Consider the following 13,240-nt stretch of genomic DNA (forward strand, 5'->3'; position numbering starts at 1 on the left):
GTTACTTCACAATAGCCATTAAATTGATCTCAGTGGCTGAGGGGAGCACTAGTATAAAATTAATTTACTAGCTATCAACACACAAACAAAATACAGGGATTTCAAAACTTTCCCTTCCATATTCAGGGTCGATTTATATAATTCCAGTCCTTCTTATCTACTAACAAGAATGATCCTGATCTAAATCCCCACCATCCATGATCGACAAAATCAACTGAAGCATGAATAAAGTATGTTCAATTTTTATGATTTCAAAAAATTGTGACATTTCTTTCTCAAACATTGTTTCAGTTTTTTTATGAATAAAAACAAAATTGGATGAAATCATATGACTATGATTATATTGTCCTAAAATCATCTTTGAACATAAAATCAACCAGAATTCAAAATCCATATCAAAAAGATGAAAATCAACCAGCTTTGTGGGCCAAAAAAAAAAAAATCTATTGAGGACTATAACCACCATAATCGAACATTGCAAACCAATATCACCACCGCAAAGCAAGGCGGCTAAGGACCAGAACCATTTTCACTGCCCATTGTTGCCCTTCAAATACGATGTAGAACCTTCAAAACTAAAACATGCGAGATCTAGTTTCGAACCTAGAACCTTCGTCCTCTTATGTCATCGTCGCTGCTAGAGTCTACCTAAGCCATGCTGAAACCGTTGCTGCAACCTATTCAGGTCCTCCGTCAAAGAAGATGCAAGAGAAAGCTCGACATCCTCTTCTTCTAGTCTTCCATCTAAAAAAAAAACATGAAGCTGGTTGGTTCTTGTCTATGCTGCCGAAAGCTTTTGAAATCCTAGATTTTGTTTCTGTACTTTTACGGTAGTAAATTAATTTTACTCCGATACCCCTCTCAACCACACGATCAATCTAATGGATACTGTGGAGTCATTTCCTAGACACCGTACGTAAGCTGCTGCATATGATCCGAATCCGAGCTAGACAACCCATTGCTTAACTGTGTTGACTGTTGACTGCCCTTTATGTATGCACGCACTGGTTAACTGAGTACGAGAGTTGAGAGGGAAAGCCGTTGGCTTGCTGCGCACTACGTCGAAGCTTCACTGATCGATTAAAGTGTATAAAACCCTAACTCAGACGCACGCCAAGGAACAAATGTATCTCTGTAGTTCTTGCCCAGCTTTCCTTCACACAACTCCAAAGCCAAAGGTGTGTTCCTACTTCACACTATCTTAATTTCTGACTTAATTGTCTTGTTGCCGTGGATCGATACGAAATCACTTTAAGTCTTCAGACTTAACTTTTGGATAGCTCCTGGCGTAATTATTTTGTTCCGTTTCACGCGGTTTGATTCTAACTTGCATTCTCTCCAAAGATATTTAGCTCGTCCGGTTCTTGTCCAAGACATTTGAGCATCTGCGCTGAGTCTACGGCGGGGAATCTGCCCACCACTTACGTGCCAGCTGCTCCCATTTTTCTTCCTGAAGGACCTTGGAAGCAGGTCAGTCGCTAGGTGATTGTCCTTTAGTTGCTTAATTGATAAAGTGATACTATATCGACTTAAGTCCTCAAAAATCCTCTGGCAGAAAATCCCTGATATGGTATAAATTTTGCCCCATATGAATTTGTATATTGAGAAATGGTATTTTATATCGATAAATACAACAGTATTCTTAACGTACAATAAGTCTTCTGAAATGTTTATGAACTTAATCTGGTATATTTCTTTTAAAAACTGAATGGTCGGGAGTCGTGGGCGACATATGATTCGTACAATTTCTGTTTAATGCTAAAATATTCAGATATCATCTCTCCTATTATTGAATTAGTGATACGGAGGGAAAGAGATAGGTGTGCAATATATGCTTACGCATGGAACAGCTCACTGCAGTCCGGGACTGTTGTTTTTTTCCCCTGCCTGAGTACTATTGGTTTCATCTGCCAGAAAAATATGCCGACAAATCTTAAAACAGGATCTGAAAATTATATCGACTTGTCAGCTAGAATCTGGTTTCGGTTTTCAGATCCCAGGAGGAGTTACTGCTGCAGAGGGATTTAAAGCAGCAGGCCTTTATGGAGGGTTGCGTGCCAAAGGAGAAAAACCTGATCTTGCACTTGTAACATGTGATGTTGATGCCATATCTGCAGGTTAGCTTTCATAAAATTGATCCATACTGTGATTGACTTTTGGGTTTTGGCATGCACTTTATGTGATCATATTTTGGAGTATCGGACCCAAGTCTTTGAGATTTTTTTGCTTGGGACAAAGTAAGAGCAATCAGTCAAAAATCTACTCTTTTGAGTTAATTTCGTTTTTGCCCCTTCAGGCTCATTTACAACAAATGTGGTCGCTGCTGCACCAGTGTTATACTGTAAAAAGACACTAGACATTTCCAAAACAGTAAGTGTTCAGTTATTTGCTTGCCAGTTGAGATAAAACTGCACCCAAACAGAATGCAATACAAAAGATTTGCCACATTTAACTTTGCGTTGATCTCTCAGAGCAGCTATGTTTAATATTGATGCAGCAAAGCATTTCATTGTATGTGATAGTTTTTCTTTTACTTGGTTACCTGCTAATATCTTAATTTTCTTGTCAGGCACGTGCTGTGCTAATTAACGCAGGTCAAGCGAATGCAGCAACAGTAAGCCATATAATCTGGTTTTATTTAATATATTTGTCTAATATTATTTTGCCATGTGGAATTTATGGTAGCTTCATTCCAATTACTTGAGAGCATATTCATTTGATTTACTCTTGCCCTTGGCCTTTGCTGTGAGATCTAATTTTAGTGGTTATGGCCTCTTAAATCTTTAGGGAGATGCAGGTTACCAGGATGTGATAGAATGTGTAAAAAACCTTGCAGAGGTATGCATGCTTTCAGCGATTATTCTCCTTGAAATGCTCCTTTAGAAGGGTTTGTGCTTGGTGGTTACTGTCAGCGTTCACAATTACAGCTACTGAAAATGAAGCCTGAAGATGTGCTTGTTGAATCAACCGGGGTCATCGGTCACAGAATAAAGAAGGTATGACTTACATGCATAGACTCTGCTCATTTGGTTTTATGTTTCATTGGCCTGCTTCTATGTGATGTTTGTCTCTGTAATATGGATTACACGTTAACAAATTTTGGAGAAGTAATTTTACAAGTAGTCAAACAGGCTTGCTTTACTATCTATTTGATAAATGTTGTTGCTTTGGCGTTATATGCTTCTCATTTCATTTGCAGGGCGCACTTTTAAATTCACTTCCCAAACTCGTAAATTCACTCTCACCTTCAGTTGAGGGGTAACTCCTTCACACTTATGAGTTGCTATTAACATATTCATGCTGCACTTGCTTCAATGTGAAGCAACATTGCATGTCTATAGTTTCACTCTCTTTTTTTCCCGACCCTATTTTTTATATTGTGGTTTCTCTTATTCATTAGAAACTACCTAAATCTGATCCAAATTTGAAATGTATGCTTTTCTATCCTTCCTTCTTTTCTTCCTCCACCCCCCTAAATCTTATTAGCTTTCATTCAGGGCAGACTCTGCAGCAGTGGCAATCACCACAACCGATCTTGTTAGCAAGAGTGTGGCAATTGACTGTCTGGTATCACGTTCTCCCATCTTTCTCAGTTTCAATTTATGCAACCTTCACATTGTGTAACTTGTCGATAAACATATGTGATTTGGTCCTGGCTATTGCAATGACAGTGGTTTGCATGGATGAGCTGTTGATCTGAAAACATTAGTCAGCTACTGTGAAGAGGGCATTTTCTTGCCAAATCACCCACAAAAAAAAAAAAATGATAGTGTCGGCAAACTCTTAAGTAATTAAGAATGCACAATATTTGAAGCCATCAAAGGATAATTTAAGATTGACATGATCTGTACAACTTGATATATGTTCCTGAATTCTTGATATACATGATAGACTGGTAGTGTTGGTTCAATGTGAAGTAATATTTCTAAAAAGGGAAGCTTATAACTCTGAAATCTTTTTGAATTTACCAAATATGTAAGGTTCATTTTCCACAAGCCTGCACCTCTATGTTACTATTATGAGGAGGAAATTAATTTGTGCTTGTATGTATTGGCTATTGGTCAGGTTGGAGGGATCAAGGTTAAAGTAGGGGGGATGGCAAAAGGTTCTGGAATGATCCATCCAAATATGGCTACTATGCTTGGGGTACGTCTTTCTTACTAACTGCTCTTTTGTTATTTAGACATATGATTTTCTTACCTCAGGTAAACCCTCTGCATTTAGGTAATCACAACTGATGCCAACGTTGCCAGTGATGTTTGGAGAAAAATGGTGCAGGTGGCTGTGAACCGAAGTTTCAACCAGATTACTGTATGTGATTTATCTTTATACTAAATTTCTTGCAGACTTGTTAGAGTACTCAACTTGAGCAAGATCCTTATTCTTAATTATTATTTTTGAAATAATAAAATGCAATTTTTTAAAATTGGTCTGAATTTAAAAAAAAAAAAAGGGTCGGATCATCGGCTAATGGAGGTACTTATTCATGGTTCAATAATATGAACAGTAGCAGTAGAGATCTTTTAGTATACTGTGGAGAGAGGGGATGCTCTCTGCCTTTTCTTGCTCAAATTGCGGTCAAACCAGTAATAATTGAATACATATATCATTTTTTTTTTAATCTTACATATTAAAATTATATAATAGATAATAAAAAGGTCTTTTATCTGTCCTTTTCTTATTTTATAATAACAAGATATGATATACATAACACTCACATTTTTATAAGCAAAGATGCATCACCCCACCCCCAAAAAAAAAAAAAGCTGGTCTAATGCCTTATTATTGAGTTGATTTAAATAAATCTGCAATGGACCTGTAGTAAGGCTTCATACATGGGTAACTAAAGTATTTCTGTTTTTCTGAAAGAAGATCAAATAGATACAATTCTATTTGGCTATTTGTTGGTGGAACGTTTGTCTAGAATTTGATTTACAAGAGTGCAATGCCCTCTTCGTCTACAATGCTATTTGGGAAGATCTTCCCAATCAAACAGTAGTTCTTATAGATACAGTTCTGTTTGGCAATTTGCTGCTGGAAAGCTTGTCTACAATTTAAATTAGATGGGTGCACGATGTGAAATTTGGGAAAACCTATTCTAGGTGTAGGAAGTGTTAATTTAGTGACATTGTAGTTTTACGCGTTTTCATATTTTCTGACCCTGTTCATTTTCTTCTGTTATATTTTGGACGTACTATAAATAGCTCCCCTGCCCCAGGGACCAGGGTAGTGTAAATTTGTTAGACAAGCTTGACATTTTGAAATTGCACACCAGTTATCATCATTTGCTTCTCTCCCAAGCCCCCTTTTCCAACTTTTTCTCTGCTTATTCCATTTTCTCTCTTTTTGCGGCCTTCATTGCTGTTTTACATCAGCAGAGCATTGTCTCAATCCAATTCTCTGACATTAAAACCCCTTGAGATTCATCATAACCATCTTGATTTCTACCCATCTTGGGGTGTTAAGCTCATGAGAGATTATACTGCTTGGGAAGAACGTAGATTGATGCACGGCCATTCATATGATGCATCTGTCCTGGCCCATGAACACCATGATGGCCTTGACATCATGCCAAAGGAAGGAATGCAATGGGAGTCTGCTGCAGTTCAAACTAGTGTGGAGGTGCCCCTGTGAATAATTACTGGAAGAAACAGTGCCTGACTTCGGAAAAGTCCAATGGAATAACAATATAAATTCTGTGAATAGGAAACCAAATTACTATTTTAATGCACCGTTGCTGGACTGGGTTTAGACTCAAGAAGGTCCATGATCTAAGTTTCTTTAATTTTTTCCCCTTGAAAAATGGTACCCCATTGGCTTATCTGGTTGTGGCCTGATGGGTATCTAAGTGAGATGGGAAATCCTACTCCAAAAGCTAGCTGTTGAAGTAGAAAAACCAACCCACTTAGATAACCCATTGAGCATCCCATACTACTCAATGTGGGACTTGGTATCCCATACTACCAAGTCTCCATTAGGATCATTCTTATTAATTAAAAGTCGGGGTCTTGGAAGGCTAGTTTTGTCTTTTGAGGGTCAATTGGACTGGGCTTATAATCAGTTTTTCAGTCTGATTGGCTCATCCAGCTTGATTTTTGAAACATTGAAAAAAAGCTTAAAATCATTCTTACAATTAATATCAGGCGGCTCACATGCATTCAAGTTCATCTACTTGAATTGCTAGTTTAACAATCACATGCTTTTGCTTGTATGATCAGTCCAGTTCTGGGACTTTCATCGGTTTCTGACTTTCTTGATCTTTTTGCTGCAGGTAGATGGAGATACTAGCACAAATGATACTGTCATTGCCCTCGCTAGTGGATCGTCTGGGTTAAGCTGCATATCTTCTTTATATAGTGATGAAGCTTCTCAACTTCAGGCATGCCTTGATGCTGTAAGTTTGACCACTGAACACTTCTTACCGATATGTTATCATATATTTTTAACTTTCATGATAAACAAAATGATATGATGGTTATCTTAGTCTTAGACTCTTCACTGGAAGCTTGACTGCTCTAGTAAAATTGGACCATGCCGTTTTTGGAGGGTATTGCAATAATGCATTTTGATTTATCTTATGTATTGTGCAATCTTGTAGAAATTAGTTTTTTGTGTATGCGTTATCTCAATTCCTCTTTCTTTGGGATCTTTAAAATACCTTTCTGTGTGTGGACATATTCACAATTTTCATATTGATGTAATTAGAACTCAGCTAATTTGTATTTTAGGTGCTTAGGACCTCCCGCCCAAAAAAATGTTAACATTATAATATACATGAGTTCCTATTCCTGCCACTTTGACACGTTGCTGTGGCCAGAGATTTATGGTTCAAAATGCACAAAGCGGTTAAATCTTTTTTCTTTCCAGGTAATGCAAGGTCTTGCCAAATCAATTGCTTGGGATGGAGAGGGAGCAACATGTCTCATTGAGGTCTACTTCTCATTTCAAGGATCTGCATGCTTGATTAGCCATACTTATTCCCCTCTTTTCTACAGCATCAAGTGTTAACCCTCCAAGTTCATTTTCACCGGGTTATGATTAGAAATATGATTTTAGTCAGCAATCGGTGATAGCATTTCATTGACAAACAATTTACTCTGGTGCATTTCTCTGTGATTTAATGAATGTGTAATTGGACTTCGAAGTATTTTTGGTTGATTGTCATAAAATTTTGATTCAATCCTACTCATTATTGATATTTATTATCAAATTTCATTTTTGGTTTTGTAGGTCCATGTAACTGGTGCAAACAGTGAGGCTGAGGCTGCAAAAATTGCACGTTCAGTGGCCTCTTCTTCACTCGTGAAGGCATGAGAATTGAGATTAAGCATTCTTTAAATATTTCAATTCAGCTAATGTTGACACACAAATAATGTTATGCAGGCTGCTGTATACGGCAGAGATCCCAATTGGGGACGCATTGCTGCTGCAGCTGGCTACTCAGGAGTTTATTTCCACCAAAACTCACTTAGGGTACAGCTGGGCGATATTTTACTGATGGATGCTGGCGAACCTCAATTATTTGATCAGTAAAAGCTACTTTCCTTATTTAGTTTTTTGAGGTTTCATCTTCGGCGTGTGTTTCTCATAAATTCCTCTAAAATGACTCAAACTTATTAATAACTTTTGTCTTACCTCTCCTTGGACATACATAGTACTCACCTCTCCTTGGACATACATAGCTTCTTCTGGCCAAAAACATGCTTCTTCAGATGCTAGGGAAGCGTATAGTTCTAGCATTTCTGTATCATGAATGGAACAGTTTACTTACTGAACAATCAACCATGAATAGTTCCAAGAAAATGACCAAAAGTGAAAAGAAAGTAAAATTACTTTTCTCCTCGGACAATGTGTTCATGTTTCTTCTAGCATTTCTTGCATGCATCATGATCGTCAGGAATCTGAGTTCCAGTCATGAGTGCGTGTTTGCTATTCTACTAAAATTTTGGCTGTTGCGTTCCATTAATTTAAACATGTTCTCCATTTCGGCCTAAACAACACCTTCCTCCCTACACACACACAGAGAGGCACACAGTTAAAATTAAATTAAATCTGCATATAATATAGATGTACCAAGGGGTGGGGATAAGTATGGTGTTGATAAAGACACTTCGTCTGAATCTCTATCTTTCTCTTTTCTCTATTATCTCTTTCTTTTTTATCTCCGGATCTTTTTTTTCCAATTATGAGATATGCTGGTGTCTTTAATTATCTTGTACATTATTTCCAGAAATTATATGTAACATGTAATGCAGTTCAGGGGAAAATAACATTTATTTTATTTTATCAATTTATGTAGTGTTTATATATTGGAATTGGTTGTAATTTAGGATTGATTTATCATTAATTAGATATTATTATATGAAACAAGTGATAGGCCATAGCATTCTCATTAGTGTCTTAATGGTATCAGAATTCTATTGGAAATTTTATAGCTAGTGGAAAATTATCCTTTTCTTGTAATGCAGTGATATTGAATTAAATTATAATCTATGAAGCATGGACTCCCAAAAAAAAAAAAAAGGATTGCCTTCTAAGATACATGTATTAGACACTATATGATATGCACCTTAAATTACATGCAAAATAATGTCACCATTATCTATGTTGGTAGGTATGTGTCTTGTGTCCGTGCTTCTTAGGTTACAGTGGATCCAATTGTATCAGTTTCTTTTCTGATTCTTTTTCTCTTTCCGCCTGGAAATTTTTTTCCGGTTCTGATTCTTTGGTTCCTATCCTACATCAACACAACTTTATGTGGATAAAATTAGATTCTACATGCGTACGGTTTTTTCTTGCAGTTTGCACGTGTCTTTTTAAAGCTTGTTATTTAGCGGTTTGTCTATCATCGTTTAAGATCAGTCTATCTACATTTTGCAAACTCATGAAGCTACTTTCCCAGGGTTGCTGCTTGTAATTATCTGAGAAAGGCTGGAGATACGCATGGTACGGTTGAAATTCAGATATCAGTTGGTAAGTGCGTATCCTGACAATGAAACCCACCAAACTTAAGACATCTTTCGCGCTTATGCGATTTAAAATTATGGGCTAGCTACTCACTTGTGTTTCTATATAATGATTTGAAGCCAATGTAATGCCACCCAGATTTAACTGGGATTAGAATTCAGTAATCAACAAGAGTATAATAACAATAAGAGAGAATAGTAGCAGAGAAGTAGCAAAATCATATATTATCCAAGTCACTGCACAAAACAATCAAAATGTTTGATGTTTAGCTTTGTAGTCGGATTTTTTTAATTTTAAAAGAAACTTCATGGTTAGATTTTCCCCCCGCATGAAAGTATGTCTTGAACAAGTTTGTTTGTAATTTCGAAAGTTCAGTTTTGCATAACTTTGTCTCAATATTTTTTTTTATTTTTATGTTATTTAGATTACTACTTATGACTAGCTAATCAAGGATCATTCACATGCTGTGAAGTTACAAAATGAAATTATTTTCTAGTGGCCAGAAGTTATGAGCAAGGGAAGTGTCTATTTAGATACAATGCTAACGTGCTTAGTAATTGGCCTTCATTTCCTACCAGGTAATGGCCCTGGTCGTGGACAAGCATGGGGCTGCGATTTAAGCTACGATTATATTAAAATCAATGCTGAGTACACAACATAGTCCAATGTGAAGGTCTTCGTAACGAGGTCTTTGGCACAGTTTTTGATTCATGAATCATTACTGAGTTGTTTTCACTCCTTTTTCTTCTGTATTTTTATCCTTTTTTTCCCCTTTCCGTTTTGGCGACTTGACTAGTAGCTAAGCAAAGCATCAATGCCTCTGGATTATAGGACATGCTCCCTGCCACTTCGAGGACCCTAGCGCTGAAAGATCCAATCCTGCACTGTTTAAGGTTTTCCTTTTAATGCAGGGCTATGGCCTTTGTTTGCCAAAAAAAATAAAGACTAGCAGCTAATGGTCACCAATGCAACCGCATTATTTAACGGGGCATGAACGTGTCAGACCTTGAGATGTTCAATTAGTGGAAATTGATTAGTGTCAGAAACATACATTGGAAATCTGCTGGCCCTGGCTGCGCTGCTTATTGGATTATATTTCTGTGATAATATTTATAAGCTATTTTCAATATATTTTGCATAAATTAAAGAAAATTTTAAAATTTGTTAACTTTATTTAAAAATTTAATAAGTTTTTAATTTTATTTCTATTAAATATACAATTTTTCAGGTAAAATATAAAATTTATAATAAAAAATTAATAGTATGACTCATAAATAGGATAAACAATTCCTTCTCTCTAGATGGGGGTTTTTTTTCTATTATCTCTTCATTGTAAATTTAAACCGATTAAATTAAATTTATATTTTTTAAAAATTAGTAAATTTAATTTTTTAAATTTAATTTAACATTTCAGATTTGAATTGGTCTCTCCTTTACTCTTCTTTGTTGAGAAGAAAATCTAACTTCCTCTATATCCTGTAAATAAGAGTATTCTCTTATTTTCACACAAGCCATCAAAATATAGACCAGTCGCTACTTGACGAAAATTTTGGGGAGGAGCAAATGCTCACAAGTTCTAAACCTTCGCGGAAACTCACTTCGAAAACTAGCGTCACACACTCACACCTTTGCCGCTAGACGGTATCGACTATAATCATGCCTTTGTACTATGGCGACTCGTTCTTCCCCAGATCAGCATTCTAGAATGTAACCAAGCCATGCAGAAGTTCATGGACTAGAACGCCCATTAACGCGAGACACTTGATTCCTATCATGATGCCGTGATCAACAAAGCTCGTCATCCAAACGCATATAACCATGCTGCGCTTTACACAGCATAATATGTTTTGGGAGCTCGAGCCTTAAGAAAACAGTCATGTTCTGCGTTCAGTGGCCAGAGCCACATTATGTCGTGCAATCCAGAAGTTTTATAAAGTGCCAGATGAAAGGAGCAAAAAGTATTAAGAACACCCTCATTAGGCTTCTGCAAATGAGTAATGCGCTAGCGTAACTGATTGTTTGATGAAGCTAGTTCCACAGAAAGAATCTTCGTGGGAATCTAAAGCATCTAATTCGGTAGACGATTCAAGCAATCCATTACGAGAATCCAGCAGCTTACAACACTTATCAGACGTCCCAATTGACTCGCAATACTGCTTCTTACCTTTGCCACTAACTCTCCGATTGTAAGTGTTCTTCTGAACCATTCCATTCTTCTTCTCACTCTTCTTGCCCTTGGATTTATATTGTCGCTTGCTTTTGTAAGAGTGCGATAATGATCTTGTTAGTGGATCATACACATCAGGGGCCCATTTCACGGTCAATTTCGTTCTGCATCCTCCTTGTTTCCCACGGCTACCTTTCATTGCAGAAACAGGCTTCAAATGGGTCTGTGACGTCAGACGTCAAGAAAAAATAAGTCAGTACGCAGTAAGCAACAAATAGCAAAGGCAAGAGCAATAATAATCATAATAACTACATTTTATTGCAGGAGATTCTTTCAACCTTTGCTATATTGGCTTGAATCACATGATTCATGACCAAGTCATCATCTGAAGAGCAAAGTGGTAGCAACGGATTAAAATAGCTCGTGTCTGCAGACCCTCTCAGGCACATATCATCTGTTGTCGTTTCTTGCTGTATAAGACTTCCCTGCCCCGTATCACAATAGTCATCTCCCACAGATGAATTTTCTGATCTCTCAGCATCTTCAATATGAAATGATTTGCTAAAAGTACTTTCTAGATTACTTATTAAATTGTCATGGCGGGTATTAGCGAGAGAGTACATCTCCACCGATTGGATCAGGTACTAAAAGACAAGAGTAGACAAATATTATCAAGATAGATAAATAAATCAAACTTCTATAAACGTACGTTAAGAAAAATGAACAAGACAGGAGGCATAACATAAATAATATATTCAGCATTAAGCAAATTATATCTTGCTTTGTGATGAGGAAATGATTAAAGAGCTTAAGGGGAGGAAAGTAAATAAAATGTTATTTGACATATGGTGACATAGAAAAGACGCCTACCAGCATCATGGCAGTTGAATATGAACAACATAACAGTTATAGGCTACGCACTTCAAATATCAATTTCTCCATGACTAATGAAAGTAACAGCAGAACCGACACTACCACCAACCAGCATGTCGGTGGTAATTTGAGTTGGAACGAATAACTTAAAGCGTAAAAATGAGGAAAGCGATATCCATTTTTTTAAAATTATAGGCTGAGTTTGGTAAGGGAATCTTGTACTCGTTTTATTATATGGAGAACGGAGCATACAAAAGTGTTACGTATATGACAAATCATACAGCCCTATGCACGAAAATTTTTTGAAATAGGATAGACAAAAAGGTCTCAGCTGTTAGACTAAGGGTGTAGGCGTCTAGGCGATATGCGGTTGTGTTCTGGTTGTCTTCCCTGTATAGTTTGAACCGATCGAGGCTCAGGTTCAATGTGATAGCATAGATTTATTGTTTTAAAGAGGAGTGTCATGAATTAGAATGACACATAAATTTTGGAAGATTACTTACTGCGTAATCCAAAATACGTTCAGCGACGACTTTCGGTGCAACAACGCTCTTAGAACATTAATTAACAGAGGCAAATTTCCACAGCTTTTGAAGCTAGCAGCCTAACACGGTTCCAGGGTGATCACCAAGTCTTTCTTATACTAGCAAGCGTTGAGACGAGATAAGACCGAAACAGATATCTCTTAAAGAGAACCTTGAAAGAAATTAAAAGGAATGACAAGAGCTTCCTACTGATAACCAAGATTAGCACGCTGGTCAACTTTTTCGAGATGTTTCAGACGGTGAGAGGAGGATCCACCATGGAAAATGGTCAAACAAAGCATCCACGGGCGTATCAAGAAATCAATGGGCACCGAAGGCATTATTCTATGCTCTTCACAACCCTAACTCGTTTATCAACGAAACTCCAACCTCGGGACGCCGGCAGCGAGCAAACCAACAGTCTATTTAAAATCGCTGAATGAGAATAAACAATCAGTCAGTTCGAAGGAAAAATCGAAATCAAGAGCCTCTGAAGAAGCGAAATCTAGAAATGTCATGTTGGGATTATGATGACGATGGGATAAGGAAGAAAACGCGTTGCAGAAGAAGGTGATCAAGGACGCACGAGCCTAGAGGTAAAGGGCGGTCAACGGTCCAATTTTATACGTTTCATTTTTTAAAATTAGGCGGTGTGTGGTCTTTCTGAAGGCCGATTCTCGGCCCATTTTCTTCTGGTTGAGCCCAATCG

At 37.1% G+C, this 13,240-nt stretch overlaps 2 protein-coding genes across 3 annotated transcripts; one reads left to right on the forward strand and one right to left on the reverse strand.

The window, feature by feature from the left end:
- The first annotated feature begins 510 nt into the window (after window positions 1–510).
- On the forward strand, window positions 511–10,074 carry LOC129288163 (arginine biosynthesis bifunctional protein ArgJ, chloroplastic). Its single transcript, XM_054924589.1, has 18 exons — window positions 511–1,178; window positions 1,345–1,470; window positions 1,994–2,117; window positions 2,297–2,370; window positions 2,570–2,614; window positions 2,788–2,838; window positions 2,928–2,996; window positions 3,200–3,258; window positions 3,498–3,567; window positions 4,066–4,146; window positions 4,225–4,311; window positions 6,272–6,394; window positions 6,868–6,930; window positions 7,231–7,308; window positions 7,384–7,529; window positions 8,903–8,973; window positions 9,546–9,654; window positions 9,799–10,074. Exons 1-17 carry the CDS (start codon window positions 1,125–1,127, stop codon window positions 9,626–9,628), a joined length of 1,404 nt encoding a protein of 467 aa, XP_054780564.1. The 5' UTR covers window positions 511–1,124; the 3' UTR covers window positions 9,629–9,654; window positions 9,799–10,074.
- A 308-nt stretch (window positions 10,075–10,382) lies between these two features.
- LOC129307754 (uncharacterized) lies at window positions 10,383–13,119 on the reverse strand. Of its 2 annotated transcripts, XM_054948633.1 has the most exons (3): window positions 12,511–13,119; window positions 11,473–11,778; window positions 10,383–11,357 (listed from the first exon to the last, which is right to left on the reverse strand). In XM_054948633.1, the coding sequence occupies exons 2-3, from the start codon at window positions 11,755–11,757 to the stop codon at window positions 10,944–10,946; spliced, it is 699 nt and encodes a 232-aa protein (XP_054804608.1). In that variant the 5' UTR covers window positions 11,758–11,778; window positions 12,511–13,119; the 3' UTR covers window positions 10,383–10,943. The 2 variants fall into 2 exon arrangements, with proteins under 2 accessions (XP_054804608.1, XP_054804616.1); XM_054948641.1 differs by having other exon boundaries at window positions 11,473–13,119.
- Window positions 13,120–13,240: the final 121 nt, after the last annotated feature.

This window comes from Prosopis cineraria, unplaced genomic scaffold, assembly GCF_029017545.1.
Source record: "Prosopis cineraria cultivar Desert tree isolate PC_DT_omini unplaced genomic scaffold, ASM2901754v1 PC1, whole genome shotgun sequence".
Lineage (NCBI taxonomy): Eukaryota > Viridiplantae > Streptophyta > Magnoliopsida > Fabales > Fabaceae > Prosopis > Prosopis cineraria.

Coding starts and splice junctions, on each gene's coding strand:
- LOC129288163 (XM_054924589.1), top strand. CDS start 1,125: ATGTATCTCTGTAGTTCTTGCCCAGCTTTCCTTCACACAACTCCAAAG. Junction 2,997..3,199: donor TCGGTCACAGAATAAAGAAG/GTATGACTTACA, acceptor TTTCATTTGCAG/GGCGCACTTTTAAATTCACT. Junction 7,530..8,902: donor GAACCTCAATTATTTGATCA/GTAAAAGCTACT, acceptor CTACTTTCCCAG/GGTTGCTGCTTGTAATTATC.
- LOC129307754 (XM_054948633.1), bottom strand. CDS start 11,757: ATGTACTCTCTCGCTAATACCCGCCATGACAATTTAATAAGTAATCTA. Junction 11,358..11,472: donor TTCAAGCCAATATAGCAAAG/GTTGAAAGAATC, acceptor CTGACGTCACAG/ACCCATTTGAAGCCTGTTTC.